This window comes from Penicillium lagena (assembly GCF_028827675.1).
Source record: "Penicillium lagena strain IBT 129212 chromosome Unknown utg000005l_segment0_segment0, whole genome shotgun sequence".
In the NCBI taxonomy this organism is placed as follows: Eukaryota; Fungi; Ascomycota; class Eurotiomycetes; order Eurotiales; family Aspergillaceae; genus Penicillium; species Penicillium lagena.
In genome coordinates this window covers 833635-850755 of record NW_026623226.1, presented here as the reverse complement: position 1 = coordinate 850755, position 17121 = coordinate 833635, and the positions used below count along the sequence as shown (strand labels likewise).

General features: G+C 52.5%; 7 protein-coding genes across 7 annotated transcripts; 3 read left to right on the top strand and 4 right to left on the bottom strand.

The window, feature by feature from the left end:
• Nucleotides 1-1087: 1087 nt before the first annotated feature.
• Nucleotides 1088-1842, top strand: N7510_007028 (iron-sulfur cluster assembly scaffold protein; the record flags this gene model as incomplete). Its single annotated transcript, XM_056978953.1, has 3 exons — nt 1088-1315; nt 1395-1623; nt 1685-1842. 3 exons carry the CDS (start codon nt 1088-1090, stop codon nt 1840-1842), a joined length of 615 nt encoding a protein of 204 aa, XP_056831996.1.
• Nucleotides 1843-2588: 746 nt separating this feature from the next.
• N7510_007027 (ABC1 kinase family protein) lies at nt 2589-4604 on the bottom strand (the record flags this gene model as incomplete). The annotated part of the gene is made up of 4 exons (XM_056978952.1): nt 2589-2839; nt 2888-3460; nt 3519-4123; nt 4183-4604. The coding sequence occupies 4 exons, from the start codon at nt 4602-4604 to the stop codon at nt 2589-2591; spliced, it is 1851 nt and encodes a 616-aa protein (XP_056831995.1).
• A 208-nt stretch (nt 4605-4812) lies between these two features.
• N7510_007026 (uncharacterized protein) lies at nt 4813-6102 on the bottom strand (the record flags this gene model as incomplete). The annotated part of the gene is made up of 1 exon (XM_056978951.1): nt 4813-6102. The coding sequence occupies one exon, from the start codon at nt 6100-6102 to the stop codon at nt 4813-4815; it is 1290 nt and encodes a 429-aa protein (XP_056831994.1).
• A 345-nt stretch (nt 6103-6447) lies between these two features.
• N7510_007025 (serine/threonine-protein kinase) lies at nt 6448-10882 on the bottom strand (the record flags this gene model as incomplete). The annotated part of the gene is made up of 8 exons (XM_056978950.1): nt 6448-7730; nt 7785-8868; nt 8918-9721; nt 9772-10204; nt 10283-10347; nt 10401-10430; nt 10489-10623; nt 10691-10882. The coding sequence occupies 8 exons, from the start codon at nt 10880-10882 to the stop codon at nt 6448-6450; spliced, it is 4026 nt and encodes a 1341-aa protein (XP_056831993.1).
• Nucleotides 10883-11604: 722 nt separating this feature from the next.
• N7510_007024 (dihydrofolate synthase) lies at nt 11605-12846 on the bottom strand (the record flags this gene model as incomplete). Its single annotated transcript, XM_056978949.1, has 1 exon — nt 11605-12846. One exon carries the CDS (start codon nt 12844-12846, stop codon nt 11605-11607), a length of 1242 nt encoding a protein of 413 aa, XP_056831992.1.
• Nucleotides 12847-13223: 377 nt separating this feature from the next.
• On the top strand, nt 13224-14663 carry N7510_007023 (uncharacterized protein; the record flags this gene model as incomplete). Its single annotated transcript, XM_056978948.1, has 1 exon — nt 13224-14663. One exon carries the CDS (start codon nt 13224-13226, stop codon nt 14661-14663), a length of 1440 nt encoding a protein of 479 aa, XP_056831991.1.
• A 734-nt stretch (nt 14664-15397) lies between these two features.
• N7510_007022 (kinase-related protein) lies at nt 15398-16279 on the top strand (the record flags this gene model as incomplete). Its single annotated transcript, XM_056978947.1, has 2 exons — nt 15398-15437; nt 15603-16279. The coding sequence occupies 2 exons, from the start codon at nt 15398-15400 to the stop codon at nt 16277-16279; spliced, it is 717 nt and encodes a 238-aa protein (XP_056831990.1).
• Nucleotides 16280-17121: the final 842 nt, after the last annotated feature.

Genomic DNA, 17121 nt, shown 5'->3' with positions numbered 1-17121 from the left:
GATTGATGGATGGATTGGCATTTGTAGTTGGGGATTTGGGGCAGTTTACTTGATAGATAAGGGAATGATTCACTTACCCCAGTTGTCCTGCCTAGTTTCTTTGGATTTGGTGTGGTTTGTTGAGGCATTGTATAACAGTGAGAGTTATATATGGCAGAGACAAGCAAAATGACACAAATCATCGGAAGATCCCAGATGTTGATGCCTCAGGCAAGATTTAGCATAGAATGTTGCGTATCTACGCGGCTACCTTTTGTTTATTTCGTCTACAACCCAAGCATTTTCAAATCAGTACGCACATTAGTGGAAATTGAAAGCGAATCGCAGAGATATCCAAAGGGCAACGTTCCGCAATTCTGTCTGCTCGAAACGGCGTCGATTTGCCAGTCTTTGGGTGGGTAGATAGGTGGATTTAAATCATCGTCCGGGCTTTTACGCTTATGCTGTATATGCCTGGCCCGGGCTGGGCGGTCATATATTATTGTACATACGTATCATTTTCGGTTTTAACTACTACAAAGTACGGTATTTGGTGTATGGACCATTTGATTTCCGACTTGTCAGGAACCAATGCCCCGATTCGGGTATAGATACCACCAGTCGGTCGCTACTACAATCCGTTGTCTACAGAACCTCGTCGAATTTTCGTGCTCTTGCAACATTGAGAATGACGACAGTAATAACGTGTCAACCTATCTGGATTTACATGGCCCACCGTCTATCACTCCACAATCATTGAAATCAGCGGACACTCCATTGGCCCGCGGGAAATCGGGAAACTCGCGCAGGCATGGCCCACGAGTAGTGTCGCCACCGAGATCTTTCGCTGTGATATCACCACCATAAGAACAGTGGCCCTTCTCCACTAGGTAAAACAAATAATATCTTTGTATTATTCTACGCAACACAGCGTCAAAAGATCATGAGTCAGCTTCTCCGAAGCCGGAGGCAAATGACTTCCCCATCAGGCTAGCGCGCTGACCTAAGCCCGGACAGCCCATCCATTAATTCATCATGTCTTTTGCCTCTTCTCCCTCCCGTATCTGATCTTCTTCATACCATCCCATCATCGATTCTATCCATCACCATGTTCAAACGTCTAATTTCCATCACACCCCGCGTCGCCTCCGTGGCGCCGCGCACCACTCTCGCACCCCTCTCGGGCCTGCAGAGCGTCCAGCCCACCCTGTCCCAGCCGCGTGCTGCCGGCCCTGCTCCCCGCCAGCAGCGGAGAGGATACCATGAGAAGGTGCTCGATCACTACAACAACCCCCGGAATGTGGGGTCCATGAAGAAGACCGATCAGGATGTCGGGGTATGTAGCCTATCGTGAAATTTCCGGGATCTGGTTGTTGGTCACAATGAATCAAAACTAACATCTCGTCTCTGTCCAGACCGGCCTCGTCGGCGCCCCCGCCTGCGGTGATGTCATGAAGCTTCAGATTCGTGTCAACAAGGACTCCAACACGATTGACGATGTCGTCTTCAAGACTTTTGGCTGCGGCAGCGCCATCGCCTCGTCAAGCTACCTCACCGAACTTGTTCGCGGCATGACTCTTGAAGAGGCCGGGAAGATCAAGAACACCGATGTCGCCAAGGAGCTCTGCTTGCCTCCTGTCAAGCGTATGTCTTTCTCTATTCATGATTGTTGTAGTATACATCTTGCTGACATCTCTTTTTCAAGTACACTGTTCCATGCTCGCCGAGGACGCCATCAAGTCCGCCATCTCCGATTACTACCTCAAGAACCCCAACGCCCGTACCACTGACCTGTCGGGTACGGGCGGTGCTATCCCCGATATGAAGGTTGAAATTGAGCAAAATCCAGCTGCTGCTGTATAACTTGGTCTTTATCGGTTGATTCGGTGGAGGAAAAGTGATACGGGAAATTTTTCAGCAAGCGACATTCATTTATTTTTTTTGACGAAGTGCTGCCTTTCGCTGGGAAAACTGTGGTGGTCGAGCAGAGTAAGGCATGATATTATTGATCGCCTTGAGGCTATCATCGCGTTGCACTCAAAGACTTTGCAGTGCTTCGCGGAGGATGAGCGTTCAAACAAATTAGCCAATTTGTTTAGTGTACAGATTATGTTTTCCTTTGTTCTGGTGTGTTCCAAGAATTGTTTTCCTTTTTTTTTCTGACGGGCGCCTGGGACTGGGATATCAACTCACAACTCACATTCACCATTCTCGGAAAAGTGAAGGCGCCGGCGATAGTTTCCTAATGAAACGATCAACACTGATCCTTTGTTTGTCCTGTAGTGTAGGCAATTCTGATCTTGCAAGAATCAGTCAATACAGTCATCTATTATTCTGTTCAAGTCTAACTGCAGTCTATCTATCTATACAAAACCATCACCGCCGAGGCAGCTGGGTGTTCCAAAGGCAGAACAGAAAGAAAATCTAGCGCAGAGAAAGAAAACAAACACGGTTGAAAACGCCATCGCTGATGCACAGATAGACCCAAGACAATCCGTGCCCTTTTGAAATCATGAAAATGAACACAAGGAAAGGAAGAGAGGGAAGGGGGGAATATATGTACGAGGGAGACAAGAAAATACAAACAGAGGCAGACAGAAAGAAAGGTATTAGCTGCTCAGGCCGAAGCGGCTCTTCAGTGCCAGCAGGGTCTCATAAACAGAGAGCTTCAGCTCAACGCGCAGGAATCCAGCCCAGGCGTGCAGGAACCGGAAGAAGTTGAAGACATGCAGCACGCCGCCGGACTCCTGGATGGACTCCATCTGCTCCTCGAACACAGTGCGTGTTGCGTACCGTGCTAGAATCAGGAACGTGCGCATGGGACCTTGGCGGGTGTGCAGGTTTTCGTCGAGGCTGCGGGCTGGTCGGCGTTAGTTGACAGTACTCTTGCAAGAGAAGAGATACATACTCAGATCGTTGGTCTTGAGAATTAGAAGAATAATACGTGGCACTTTGCCCAAAAGGTCGACGAGCTGCTGGAGCATGCCCTCACTTAACGCGCCGGAGATATCCTCTTTCTCCCCGGCTGTCCGAGAAGAGACAACATTCTTCTTGGTGAGAACGCTGTAATCACGACCGGTGATAGCGCTAGCGAAGAGCGGGAACTGTTCGTCAGTCACGCCGGCGACCTTGTACGCATACTCGCGCATCCGCGGCACGTCCGCATCGATGACGGCTAGCCACAACTTGGCGTAGTTGCGGCGCAGCTCGCGGTCGATGTTGCGGTACAGGCCGTGGTCGTACAAGATGATGTCGAAGTTCGGGTGCTTCCGGTTGGGGTTGGGGCGGATTGCGATATTGCCGCCATGCGGATCACAGTGTAATGGGGCCTCGTCACCGAAGATCATCTCGTTGAAAATGTGCGCTAGTGCGGCGGAGACTTCATCGCGGTCGATGTTATTGGCATCGAGGAACTCGAGGTCATCGGGACGTCGGCCGGCGATGAATTCCATGACTAGGATGCGCTTTTGGGACCACATCACTAGAATTGTGTTAGTGTCTTTTCATGCCCAAGCTATCCAAAAAAGAGCTGAGCATACCTTCGGGAATGACCAATGGAGCATCGGAGTGCTTCTTGAAATATTCGCTCGCGCGGGTGGCATTTTCACCCTCCATGCGGAAATCCAACTCCACTGGCAGCGAGAGATCCATTTCCCTCGACAACCATTCCAGATCATATTCCGGGAAGAAGCGCTTGAGCATCGAGAAGGTGAACCGCGTCAGAGCAAGATCCAAGGGCACCCATTCCGCCAGCGTGGGATGCTGGACTTTAACAGCGACTTTCTGCCCCGTTTCCTTGAGCGTAGCAATATGCACCTGAGCCAGGGAAGCGGCGCCGGTAGGTTCGGCCTCGAACGTAGAAAACAGCTCGTCAATGGTCTTGCCAGTATCGGCGACGAACATCTTCTCGATGGACTCGATCGACGAGACGGGGCATTTGTCCTGCAGTGGGATGAAGGTCGTTGTCCATTCGACTGGAAGCAGGTAGCCCATGCTGCTGAGGTGCTGGCCCAGTTTGATGAAGATCGAGCCGTTCTTCTCGAGTACGCGCAGGGTGCGCTCTGCGCAGCGCTTGTGGCATGCGCGCACTAGGTCGTCGTGTTCTTCGGGGGTGGAGGTTTCTTGCTTGAGGGTTACGCGGTAGCTGTTCCATTTATTTGTATTAGTGATTGTAGGCCGAGACAGTATGCCGGGCCAACTTACTCGTTGATACACACGGCCAATGTGCCGACCACGCGACCACTTCTCTCTGCTGCACGGTAGGCATGCCTGGCCTGGTCGGATAAGGCCAGTGCGCCGAGACCAAGCAACCCGACAATAACCAGGTACTTGACTGTCTTGCCCCGAGTCTGTTGTTCCGGCGTGGAGTTCTTCACCGAAGCCGTGGTCTTGACCGGAGCCGAGAGAGGCGAGGTAGTTGTGGAAAAGCGTTTCGCATGCCGGGCAATTTGCTGCGGTCTCCATGATGAGAAATTGGTTGCACCGAGAAACGGGGACTGGCGCAGAAAAGAGTTCTTCGAGGTCAGGCGAGTAGAGAAGCCGGAAGTCGACCAACAGCCTGCGCCTGCTCCGATGGCCGTGGAATCGAGCGCCAATGCCCGCAACGGCCGAAATGCTGCCCTCATCCCGAATGTAAAATCTGGAGAAAAGAATGTCACAGATCGCAGAGCAGAGCGCAGAGCAGGGCTCGGGATCAGGCCATGTTTGGAGATTTTTCGCTTTTCGCCGCCAATCGGCCGCGGGATCGGGCCATGCACGTGATTCCAATCTATACATGACGGGGGGATTTGTTTTGATTATCTGGTGGAATAATAGTATTGAGCGCTGTGTAATTCAGGAATCAGCTACTAATTTCAGCTCTGCACTGGTCTCCACTGTTTGCATCTCTCCCGCCACAGTCAGGCAAACCATCCACGTCACCACATGGCTATGCTTGACGGCGTAAGTCGTAAAATCAGGATAAATCAGCGGCACTCGCTGGATCAATTCTTTCCCATAAGTCAAACCGTGTGGATGAAGAACAAGCTGGAACATGTGTCCGAAATTGATAGGTTGGCTATCCTCTCCTGTAGAGATCACGCACGGAGACTCAAGCTTTTCAAAAATACTTTCCAGTCTCAGGCTGATAGTAGACGAATACTCCTCGCGGTAGTGAGTACTTGCATACTGGGCGCTTGTATACCTGCTCGGCACAAGCACGGCGCTTTTATTGCAGATCATCATCTTGATCCAATCGACCCGGACCTGTCTCGTCACTCCTCTGATACACTCGCTAGTTTTCTCATCAACAGGTGTGATATTCAGTGCCAACGGAATAGGCAATGGACCGCCAAGTTGGATGGCGCGAGGAAAGGAGAGCTCGAGCTTGCAAGAAAATTCAGGTATCCTCGACGAGCCGAAGAATCTTAGCATCTTCTGTTTCAGCGACAAGCCTGCACTCTCCATACCCGGAATCAACCGCGGAGTCCGGATCTTGCTTTTCATTATCTGCTGCTGCAGACTATACAGCAGACTTGTCTCCTGTACATGGTGTCTTATGGTGATAGGATGGGTCGTAGTAAAACTCTGCCACGCGCTGCCGCGAGTATATCGCAATTTCGCTTCGAGATAATACTCGATACAGCACTCAGAGAATCCATCTTTACTCTCGCCTCCAGTGGAGAAGGAGCCAGGTAAGATATGGTGAGCGGGGTGGTTCCTATCTAGCGGAATAAAGCTGGACTCCTGGCGATGTCCCGATCTCACTGATTCTTGAGGTTTTGTGGGAATCTGAATAGAAAATGGCCAAGTAGCCGCCTCGTCGCTTCCTTTGGGAACATGCAAGGGTCCGGAGAAGAGAGTAATCGGTCTGGGATTTAGAAGATGCCATTCGGCGTGATTGTTGCCGTTGTAGTTGTGGTTGTTTCTGTTTCTATTGCTGCTGGCATTCCTGCTGGCACTTTCTTCGATATGGGTCCTCATAGAACTCATCAGTGCTAACGAAACTGTAGCTTCGGGTGTGATGATCGGCTCAGGGCGAACCAAGTAGCCGATGATAGTGTCGCCAGCGGCGAACTTCCATCCCGGAGGCGCTGCGACGACGAGCTTAAGCTCGGTCTTGTTGCGATCCGCAGAAAATGGCATGCTTGTAGCTGCCAGGGAAAAAGTGGACTGAAAGAGCCTTTTTCACGTGGTGAGCTAGAATTCAAAAGTACAAGTTTTGGTGAAGGTAGAACAATCTGGAGGGCGGCTGGTTGCGCAGTGACCAATAGGACTGACAGAATTGACCCCATGCACCCCAGAAATGATAAGAAAAAAATTATGTCTTATTCAAGTAATCAATACTCTTTGTGCAGCATCCAGTGCTCATCATAGTCAAAAAAAGTACAGACGTTAAAGAAAAGACAAAACCCTAATCCACCGATCCGATTTCCTGGTAGACCACCACCAGCATGGAATACCATTCATTAGGTCCTTTTATGCATGAAGTCAAGTCCATTCAGAGTCAGCGATGGTAGGGCGGCGGGTGCGTCGCGGAATAACAGAGGGCCGGCGACTGAGCGAGCTCGGAGTCTTAGAGTCATCTTCCTGCAGCATTTCAACGTGAGAGAGACGATTCGACATGCCGCGGGCGACCCGCGGTCGTGGCGGAGGCATATTTCCATTCACGGCTGACCCCAGAGCGGAGGCACTGCCGTCCCGGCTGCCGGGTCGGAGGGCTAGAGAGGAGCTGCTGAGGGCATTGCGGGGGTGTCTGGGTGTCTCGCGGCCTTCAAAGTAGCCTCTTGACTGACTGGTGCGGTTTGTTTGTGGGGTTGAGGGTGTTGAGCCCGGGTAGGGATTTGGAGGCGTGGTAGTGCTTTGGCGCCGACTGCTTGTTGGTCTGCGCTTGTTAATGACGCCGAAGGCTTCGCTGTGCTCGGTCGACTGTATGAGCTTGCCGGCCATATCTCTGACGAGAATGGCTGGGTCGTTTTCGAGCTCGCGGATTGCGTTCAGAAGACCGTACGTCGCAAGGAGACCTCCTTGGTGGTCGCTGGAGTCGCAGATACTGGAGATGATTCGTAGAAGGTTGAGTCGCACTGCGGTTTTGTTGTGGTGCAGCTTTTGTCCGAGCCTGGTGAAGAGGTCTGGCCGGGCAAGTGTAGCTGCCACGGGAGGACTCAAGCGAAGCAGTTTCTGCAGAGGCTCTAGGAGATTTTCAAATGCGTTGGCCTTGGAGAGCGTCAGGCACCGCACAATAGCGTCGGTGAACGATGTCGTTTTGTCCTGGCGGTTGCTCAGGAGGTGCTCTTCCACCTTGGCGGTCTCTTCTTGGAGCCATGTGAAGATGGCATCCAGAGCTGTGACTTGCCAATACGGATCCGCAAGAAGAGAGATATAAAAGGCAAGGCCCTTGTTTCGCCATAGCTCGCGACGGCCGACCTTCCCAGACTGCGCCATGTCGCAAAGAATCGGCAACGCAAACTCCTTCAGCGGCCGTTCTGTCTTGACAATTTTTTGGAGCAAGGGGACGATTCCATTCAGCGCCGCATCCTCCTGTCGAGACTTGTTCAAACGACACATGTTGTAGATAGTGTTGAGGATTTGGTTGGAGACTTCACGGAAATGGGTTCGTTTCATGGTTGAACGAAGCAGGTCGGTTAGTACATCAATGGCGTTCGAGTTTTGGAGGGATTCTAGGGTGGTGGAGAGCATCGACAGGTTCTTGATAAACTTGAGCATCGTGATCTGGTGGAGGGGAGTCATGCGGCGTAGTTCCTTCAGAACTCCTAAGGTAGATTGTTAGCAAAATGTAGCAAGGGCAACATGATGTTGTTGCTTACTGTGCAAGACCGTGCGCTCAGCAACCATCTCCTTGACATGATTCTCGGCCTGCGAGAAAATGAAGAAGATGTTTGCAATGCGGCCCTCAATGATCTCAGCCAGTTCGCCCTCCTCGTCAAGTGCCCGACCCAGAACGAGCGATAAGGGATCGAGAACAGAGTTGCGTGATAGAATTCTGCAGAAGTCGTTCTTGGGAGTTGATCCTTGGAGCTCGAAAACACTCCAGATCCCATTCACTCCGATCAAAACCAGGTCGCGTTCATCTTCGTAGTCATCTTCCAGAAACTCCACCAAGACGTTCAGACCACCAGCACTGACGAACATTTGGAGTGTCAAGGTCGATGTCTGATACATCTGCTGAACAAAGGCAGCAGCTTCCAACCGAATCTCCCGAGGATATTTTTTCGACGCAAACTCATTGACAATGGGTATTCCTCCGACGAAACAGAGATTCTCCTGGATCTCATAGTCGTTATAGATGATGGCGTTGACAACCCTCAGAAGACAGAAGACAACGTCCCGTCGTCGACACGTATCGAGAATTTCCAGGATTGGCAGCATTCCATGGGCGCTGATAATAATGTTCTTCGTCTCTGGAAGATCACAGAAAATCGTGAGAAGTTGCTCTGAGATTTCTGCAAGAACTTCCTCGTCTTGAGAGGTTTTCAAAGAGCCCACAAGACCCTCCACTTGGTTTCGAAGCCGAGCATATTTGTCGCGAGCGATGTTGGCTTCCAGATCCATTTCATCGAATCCTTCTTCCAATTGAGCAAAGGGGTCATCGTCATCATCCTGATCTCCAAGCCAGGAATTGTTTGAGAGTTTCGAGTTCAGCATTAGAGTGCTTCTATCAGAGCCTTGATCACTCTCCGGCTGGTCCAGAGTCACCTGGTCGGTCCCTAGAATATCGGAGAAGTCTTCATCGTTCTCATTCTCTGCAAACTTTTGGATCTCTATTGTCGAGCGGTCACGCTTGACGGAGAGTTGTTTGCGAAGCTGTGGGTGTTGGCCACCCAGATCATCATGCGATGAATCATACCCAATCTTGTCATGGGTTGGAGAGGAAAGGTCCTCGTCCGATTCCTATCACCAGTTAGACATTCTTTTTACAGACAGTTTGGAAGTAGCTTACGTGAAAATAACCCAGCTTGCGGTCCAGCGAGTCCTCGTTTGCCATGATTAGGTCAGTATAATCCTCGACAGAGTTCTCCTTGTAGAGAGATGCGGGTCGAGTCCGTCTCATCGGTGGGGCAGGATTTTGTGTGCGGATCGGAATGTTGTTCAAGGTGGATGTCGAGCTTCTGTTAGACTGGCGGCGTGAAGGACTCTGAGATTTTGAAGGCTCAGAAACGGCTGGTTTGGCTGGATACGGGCGAATGGTCTGCAGGGGATCTTCGTCGACCGGTTGGAGAGAGCCTTTGGAAGTATCGTCAAAGCTATCAAAGCTATCCTCGGATCGTAGAACAGACCCATCAAGCGAGGCAAAAGCCTTGAGCCTTTCTGATGAGAGCTTGCCACCAAAGTTATCCTGTGGTCGCAGATGGGGAAGGTGTAATGCACTGGGGGATATTGCCGTGGCAAAGTCATCGTCCCAATTGTCATCTGCCGACTCGGCGGTTCGAAAGCGGCCTGCGGTTGGCTTTGTAGTAGGCGATGGCAATGTGTCAACTAAAGAAGCATTCCGGTTGGAGGGCAGAGGTGCAGCGTTGTGGTCCAGCTTGTGTGGCTTTTTGGAAACTCCGGCTCCGGGGGACCGCAGAGCTTCGTTCCATTCCTGGACACTTTTCACGGCCTCTTCATACTCCGTTGATTTCTTGGGGACAACCGAATCAGATCTGCGTGCGTTGACGATCCATGGGTGCTTGAGCAATTTTCTCGCAGAGACACGCAGGTTCGGATCTTTCTGGAAACATTGCATGAGGAAGTCTTTGACAGCCTAGATGAAATTAGACCCATCTGATTAGCCAGCTGCGATAGGGAGCATACCGGTGAGGCACCCTGCGGAAGTGGAGGATGATCATCGTTGACGATGCGGAAGAGCGCCGGCATGGGCTGCAAGTTATGGTACGGAGGCTTGCCCTCGAGTAGTTCGATGACCGTGCACCCCAAACTCCAGATATCGGAAGCGGTTGTCGCACCCGAGAGCTCAATGACCTCGGGAGCCATCCAATAAGGCGTGCCCACGACGCTGGACTCACTCAAGCCCGTGGTACGACTTGCCACGCCAAAGTCTGCAAGCTTCACCAGGCCTTCCTTTGTCGTCAAGATGTTGGCCCCTTTGATATCTCGATGGATGACACCCTGCTCGTGCAGATACAAAAGCCCATGGAGAACCTGGGACATATACAGACCCACCAAGTTTTCCGGGAAGCGGCCGAAGTTCTTCGCGATGGAGTGTAACGAGCCATTCTCGCAGTACCTGCCGTCCAAGGTCAGCTCTTTGCGTCGATCCGGGATAGTGGACTACCTAGGTATATCAGTACCCAGGTGCACATACTCTAGAATAATGTTTAAGGTTTCTGCCGATTTGACGAATCCATGGTACTTGACGATGTTGGGATGCTGCGACAACAAATCAGTCCGAGCTCCCCTAGTTTGTCCATAGTGTGTCTCACATCCAGGTTTTTGAGCAGATCGATCTCCAGCTGTTTGACCATCAGTCCCATTCTTCGAATAACCGGACCATACAAGTGCACGGCATACCATTATCACACGCAGCTCGCTCTTGGGCAAATCCGTCAGCTTGATTTGCTTCACAGCAACGGTTTCCCCCGTGTTCCAATTCAACGCCCTATAAACGGACCCGAACGCGCCTTTTCCCAGGCAATCGCCCAATTGCTGCGGCACCAGATATCATCAGCATTCCGCCATATATAAGGGGCAAGCCACCCCCCAAAATCCATACGTAGTCTTTGAGCTCCGCCACATCCTTGGCCGACGACTTGGACACTTTGTCCTCCTTGGATCTTTCCTCCCGTTTGGACGGACTCGTCGCGAGTCGTGGCAGTCTCGGCTTGACTGGGGTGCCGGGGGTCCTGGAGGAAGGGGTGAGAGGGCGGGCCTGCCCCTCACCCCCTTCGTGAGACCGGGAGACCATCGCCGAACAAGGCACGACTCGGGGATTGGAGTGTCGCTGGGGATATGGGTTCTCGGGCGGCGCCCGGTCTCGGGAGTGCGGGTTTCAGCTGACGGCGGGCGGTGGAGAGGGAGAGGGTGGGTGGGTGGAAGCTAGGGAAGAGGCAAGAGCCGGGCCCGTCGCGATCTCCAAAAGTGATCCTATAGTTAGCGCCATAACTCCGACGCGCCGTTCCTCCTTGCAAGGAAACTAAAAATAAGAAAAGGAGGGCAAAGAAAAAGCTTCGAAACATACATCGAGGAACGCGGGTTGAGGAGACTTTGGTCTTGGCATACTCTCACTTCAAGTAATTTTGGGGGCCATCATGAAACGTATTCATGCCCTTCCGTATTACCACCGGGTTCTGTAGTGTAGCGGTGAGCACTTTTGGTTGTTCGTCTACCCGTTTTTCGAATTTTACTGTGCTCTACTAACATATCCCCAGTTGATACTTCACAATTCCAAAGGACCTGGGTTCGAACCCCAGCAGGACCTATATGTTTTTTATGCCCCCCAGTGGGAGAGCTCGGCACAGGATGAGTGGAGAGTACAGAGCATTCGAGGTAGTTCCGACTCAGCGAGCGAAGAGAGAGTGAGCCAGGGAGAATAGTTGTTTTGCTTCTCCGCACGCTGCGGGGAGGCTTCCTGCCGATGCATTCTTATTGTATACAGGGTATCATTCTTGCTAGCATGTTCAGTATCCATCATTTCTGCGCCTCACGGAGCAGACGGAGTACATCCGAGACCAGGTACAGGCTCCCAGCAATGACCAAAGGCCCATCTTGAGCTGCCTGGCTGGCCCAATTCATGGCGGGCAGCAAATGGCCTTCAAAACTTTCCACTTGCCCAATCCCGTCAATACATCGCATGGCAGATGCCAGCTCCGTGGCGTTGGTTGGTTTGACCCAGGGCATCCCATCCACAGGACCAAACTCTGCCGTCGCAACATTATCGCCCGGCCGGATGATGGAACGGAACACCCCTGCCAGATCTTTGCCACTCGAGGCGGCAACGACCCAAGTGACGTTTCCCTGCGGACGCAATCGGCGGTCGACATGCATTCCCAAGACTTCGGCTGACTGTGCGTTGTGAGCACCATCGAGCAAGATGGGCTTCTCGCGCTCAATCAAAGGTTGCAAAACAATGCTTTGTAGACGACCGGGCCATGTCGCATCGGCCAAATGTGGGAGGAGGGCGAACGTATCGGTCTCTGGACGCAGTTTCGATAGGGCAATGCGCAGCGCTGATACGGCGGAGCACATGTTCTCTTGTTGGTGAGGCTCTAGATCAAGCTTTTGGAATACAGATGCAAGGGGTGGAAGCTGCTCATGCACCTTTGCCGGACACACAAAAGTTGCATCAATGCCAAGCTCTTGGATGCGGCTCGTCAATGCCGCGATCACTGCCGCCTCGTTGGTGTTGTCCACGACGCAGGGGACGCCGGGTTTCAAGATCCCGGCCTTCTCGCGGGTAATCTCCTCGATGGTAGACCCCAGGAACGCTTGGTGGTCGAGGCCAATCTTGGCAATGACCGAGACCAACACATCACTGAGGACATTGGTGGCATCGAGGCGACCGCCCATGCCCACCTCGACCACACCGACTTCGACTTGTTCCTGGTTGAAGATCTCGAAGGCCGTGGCGGTCAAGAGCTCGAATTCGGAGGCGCCGATTCCTAGCGTTTGATCGCGGAGCTTCACTTGGTCTTCAACTTGGCGGAATAGAGCTTCCTGGACGACCTTCTCGCCAATCGTAATGCAATCCCATCGGTCGATCAGGTGTGGAGAGGTAAAGCGGCCGCAGCGCACCCCTCCGGCGGACAGCAGGTGCGACAGGTATGCGCTGATCGAGCCTTTACCATTGGTGCCGGCAATATGGATGGCCTTCCAGGACAGCGGGGTGTGCTGAAGGAGGCGCGAGACGCGAGTCAGCCCTAGCTCGATCATTCCGCCGGTCTTTTGGTCGGACGGTCAATCGTCATCGTGGGAGGCATGTTCCAGCGTCCCCGACAGTGAACTCAGTTGCTCCGAGGAAAAGGGTTGATTCCTCAGGTGTCAACATTAACCACGTGATTCTTTCCGAATCCTCCCCTCCCAGCCTCAGGCATCCTCTCGTCCTTCCGTTTCCCTTCTGAGCGAAAAACTCTCCCTTCCCGGCCAGATCCATCAGCCCGCTATCTTGTCCCCACTGCTTTGGTGCAGGTCGCGTTTGGATTCGCGCGTTTAGAGGATTGCTTTCTTCACTCTCCCCCTTTTCTCCCCTTCGCTCCTTACTTACTGACCATGGGTATTCCGTAAGTCGCTCCTTTTGGTGCTTGTGTCGCATGCGCCACCCGGTCGCGGTAGCCCCCAGCTTCAATACTAACAACATCAACAACAGCATGTGGCGCGAGCCGGCAGAGGCAGACTCCCACAGGACTGCCACCGAGAAGGACCGATCTGCCACGGCGCGCTCGTCCATCCGTCGTCAGGCCACCATCCGTCGCCCGTCGCGCTACACTGGCTCGTCATCTCACGCGCGTGGCGCCGGTGTTCTGTCATCCTTGCCTTCCCAGATCCTCGATGAGATCCATCGCGGAATGATGGAGTCGCCGTCTGATGTGCGCTCTCCAGTCCTGAATCTGGGTGTTAGCGAAGATGGGATGGATCTCGACACGAGCAGACGTGACGCTCTGCGCAACGAACGCGCTGCTCGCAGACTAGACGCTTTGAGTGCTCCAACCCGACATTCGCGTATCCGTGACCGCCAATCCAACACAAGGTGGCGCTGGGATTGGTCGACTCGCGATCAATCACTTGATCGCCTGCTCCCAAGCTCAAGGATTCGCTGGGCGACTCACGATCAACCATCTGGCGCCCTAGTCGTCCGCTCAGATCCTCCTCCCGCCCAACCTCCGTCTCAGCATGCGCCTTTGACACCTCATTTTGCGCCCGCGCTTTCCTACTACACGACGGTCTCCTCGCACTCGCCGTCGGAATCGGTTCGTCTTCCGCCTCTGCGTCGGACAGAAAGTCGTAGCGATGACCGGGTCAACTACAATGCGTCTAGATCGCAGGAGTTTGAAGAGTTCCAGGAAGGCTATCGCGCAGGTCTTGAATCCGCTGGCGTTGATCCTGACACCTGGAATGGAGAGCCTCTTGTTGATGGGCTCGGTGATCGCGAGCGAAGTATGAGTCCGGCTGATGAGCGCGGAACCGACGCGTGGGAAACCTTACTGTCGACGATCACGCCGGACGCTACTCTTCCCTCGAACAGCACCTCGTTTGCTTCCAACCCCACTTCTACAAACGATGCCTCCCGCAATGGAGCCTCTCGAAGATCCGCCAACTCGTCGTCGCAAACTCTCCCAACCTCCCTGGGCTCTTCACGGACGGCTCCCACGGGACTTGATCCGTACCCGGATCATCTCCACCCGTGTGACTTTTCTTCGTCGGACGAGGAAGATACCCCTGTCAACTACCGCCGCGGCCCGTCGGCTCGGTTTGTCCCTCTTCGCCGCTCTCCCGGTCTGCCGTCGACCATGAGCAGTGGGCCTCCCATTCCTACCTTCACCTTCTCGTTCTCGGACTCGTCCAGCGACCCCGATCTCCACCCCGATCTTCACCAGATGCAGGCCATCCTGGATCGATTGGCTCGGCGGGAGGACATTCCAGATGATTGGTGGGCGGCAGCTGGCCTGTCGCGCATCATCGGTCGTGGCCTCAGTGCCAGCGCAAATATGACCGAAAACGGTGCTGAAAGCGTGCCCCGACCGGCTCGCTGAGCAGAGCAGGATACCTTTTCTTCTTCTTGTTAGCCGGCGTTGGAAAACGAATGTTTATGATGGCGTTTTAATCTAGTGATATCTTTGACCGGGTTGGGTGTGGATAGGCGTTTTAATTTCGGACATTGTTACGATCTGGTCTCGCATTTGGGCCTGTTGGTTCGTCCTCAGGGTTGCAATACCTCGACTGTCTCAGCGGTGATTCTCGTGTTCATATCTTTGCATGACCGCCAATGATTAGAGCGAGGCCACCGATAAAAGAACCAATGAACCAGCTATGATTTTCTCTCATATTCTCTTCTTCTAAACCAGTCATAAATCTACAAAGGAAAAAAAAATTACAACCTAACTGCCATGCTACACTGTAGTTAACTAGCCCGTCGGTGGGAACTCACTGACTGTGACGTATTCCGCTCCGGAGCACAGTCGTCCCCACACCGGAATCAATCCCCCCGCCAGCAGGGACAAATCATTCCCTTGACGAACGACAGCAGTGGACTGAATGACTAGCTGTGTAGACTACTGAATCCCTGTTCGGCACTGCCAAAACCCTGTCTCTGGATTAACTGCGAGACTCCGACGATCATCACTGTCTCGCGGCCATCCCTGCGCAACACACCTCGGGAAGCTAGCTCATTGTTGCGCCCATTGAGCTGGCCGATCAACGGACTACCGAATATTTTTGGATCTTACTGTCTGCCTACTTCAGCTTTGGAATGACCACCACCGGCCACATGGATGAGCAGGTTGACCGTCTGGTCAAGAAGACCTGGGGTGAGTTTGTTTTGTGTGGATTGAATTGAATGAGTCGGACCCTCACGCGAGTCATGCATGGTATCTTTTCACCACAAAAACTTGCATGAGAGAGAATAAAAAAGTCCCTCCATTTCGCCAATCCATTCCTTCGCTACGTTTCGTGTCTCTAACTATATGCCACAGCCAAATTCACCGCCACTCCCTCCAACGCCCGCCTAATGATAGCAGTCAGCGGCATCCCAGGCTCGGGCAAAACCGAGTTAGCGAGCCTAATGTCCCAGCGCATAAACCAGCTCTATGCCCACGAGAACCCATCTGCCACAACCCCAATCGCCACCGCGCTCCCAATGGACGGGTACCATCTCACCCGCGCCCAGCTAGCCGCAATGCCAGATCCAGTGTACGCAGCCGCCCGGCGCGGAGCGGCATTTACCTTCGACGGAACCAAATTCCTGGATCTTGTGCAGAAACTGCGGGAGCCGTTGACGGCTTCTTCCACGACGCAGTACGCGCCGAGTTTCGATCATGCGACTAAGGACCCTGTTGATGATGATATTCCGATTCCTGTCAGCTGTCGGGTTGTTTTCTTTGAAGGGAATTATCTCAGTTTGGATAAGGAGCCATGGAACCGGGCTGCGGGGCTTATGGATGAGTTGTGGTTTGTGAACGTGGATTTTGAGGTTGCGAGGCTGAGGCTGATTAGGAGGCATGTTAAAGCGGGGATTGCGAGGGATGAGGATGAGGCGGACAAACGGGCCAGAGAGAATGATCTTGTTAATGGGAGGGAGATAGTTGATTGTCGGATGCAAGTGCAGGAGGTTGTTGATAGTCGGTATGATCCTGCGTGGGAGAGGTTGTAGGAAGTAGTACCATCTACTGCCGAGATTGATATCCAAGAAACTTCACTACATCTTGATCACAGGGGAATCTGAGTTCGATCCTCACTATAGGTGCGAGACCACATTGAACATCACCAATACATCATTTTCTTACTATCTGAGGGAGGTAACTCGGCAGCTCTACTAGGCTTTTCCTAGATCCCTCACAAAAGGGCAAGATTTAGACCGGAATTATGGTTCAATATCTATGGAAATTTGATTGAAGATTTCATTCTTTCAAGCTCGCTAATATCACTCGACGTGGCCTAATCCGTACCATAGTACCTCGTCTTTCCTAGTAGCCTATAACACCCCATTTTTAAGAAGTGCAACTCCCGGCAACACATTGGAGTCCTCCATCCGAAGGCATTGGACAATCGTGGGAACTTTGCCATGTATACAACACTATGTAGAGTTAGTAACCAATTTGTATACTAGCTTATAGCCTCAAATCTTTAGGTAAAAGGCACGGCTCCTATAGCCAGAAGAGCGCACTAGCGGGTTTAGCGAGACTTACCCCCGGTTTGATATCCATCCGCTTGTTGAACACATTCAACCTACACGAATAATACGTTAGTAGACATAACTAATAGACAATAAATAAGGGGGAAGAGGGCACATAGATACCCGCCCCCAAATTTGGCCCTCATTAGCGAGAGTAGTGAGGTCCGAATTTGGGGGCGGGTACTAATAAACTTTGCAAGAGTCAAACTTACCACATTCCCCCCGTCGCACTGGCAGTCATACGGGACTGAGCCATCACAGGCATCCCCTGGGTTACCGCAGGCGAGCGCGGAGGCAGAGAAGATAGCCACACCCAGAAA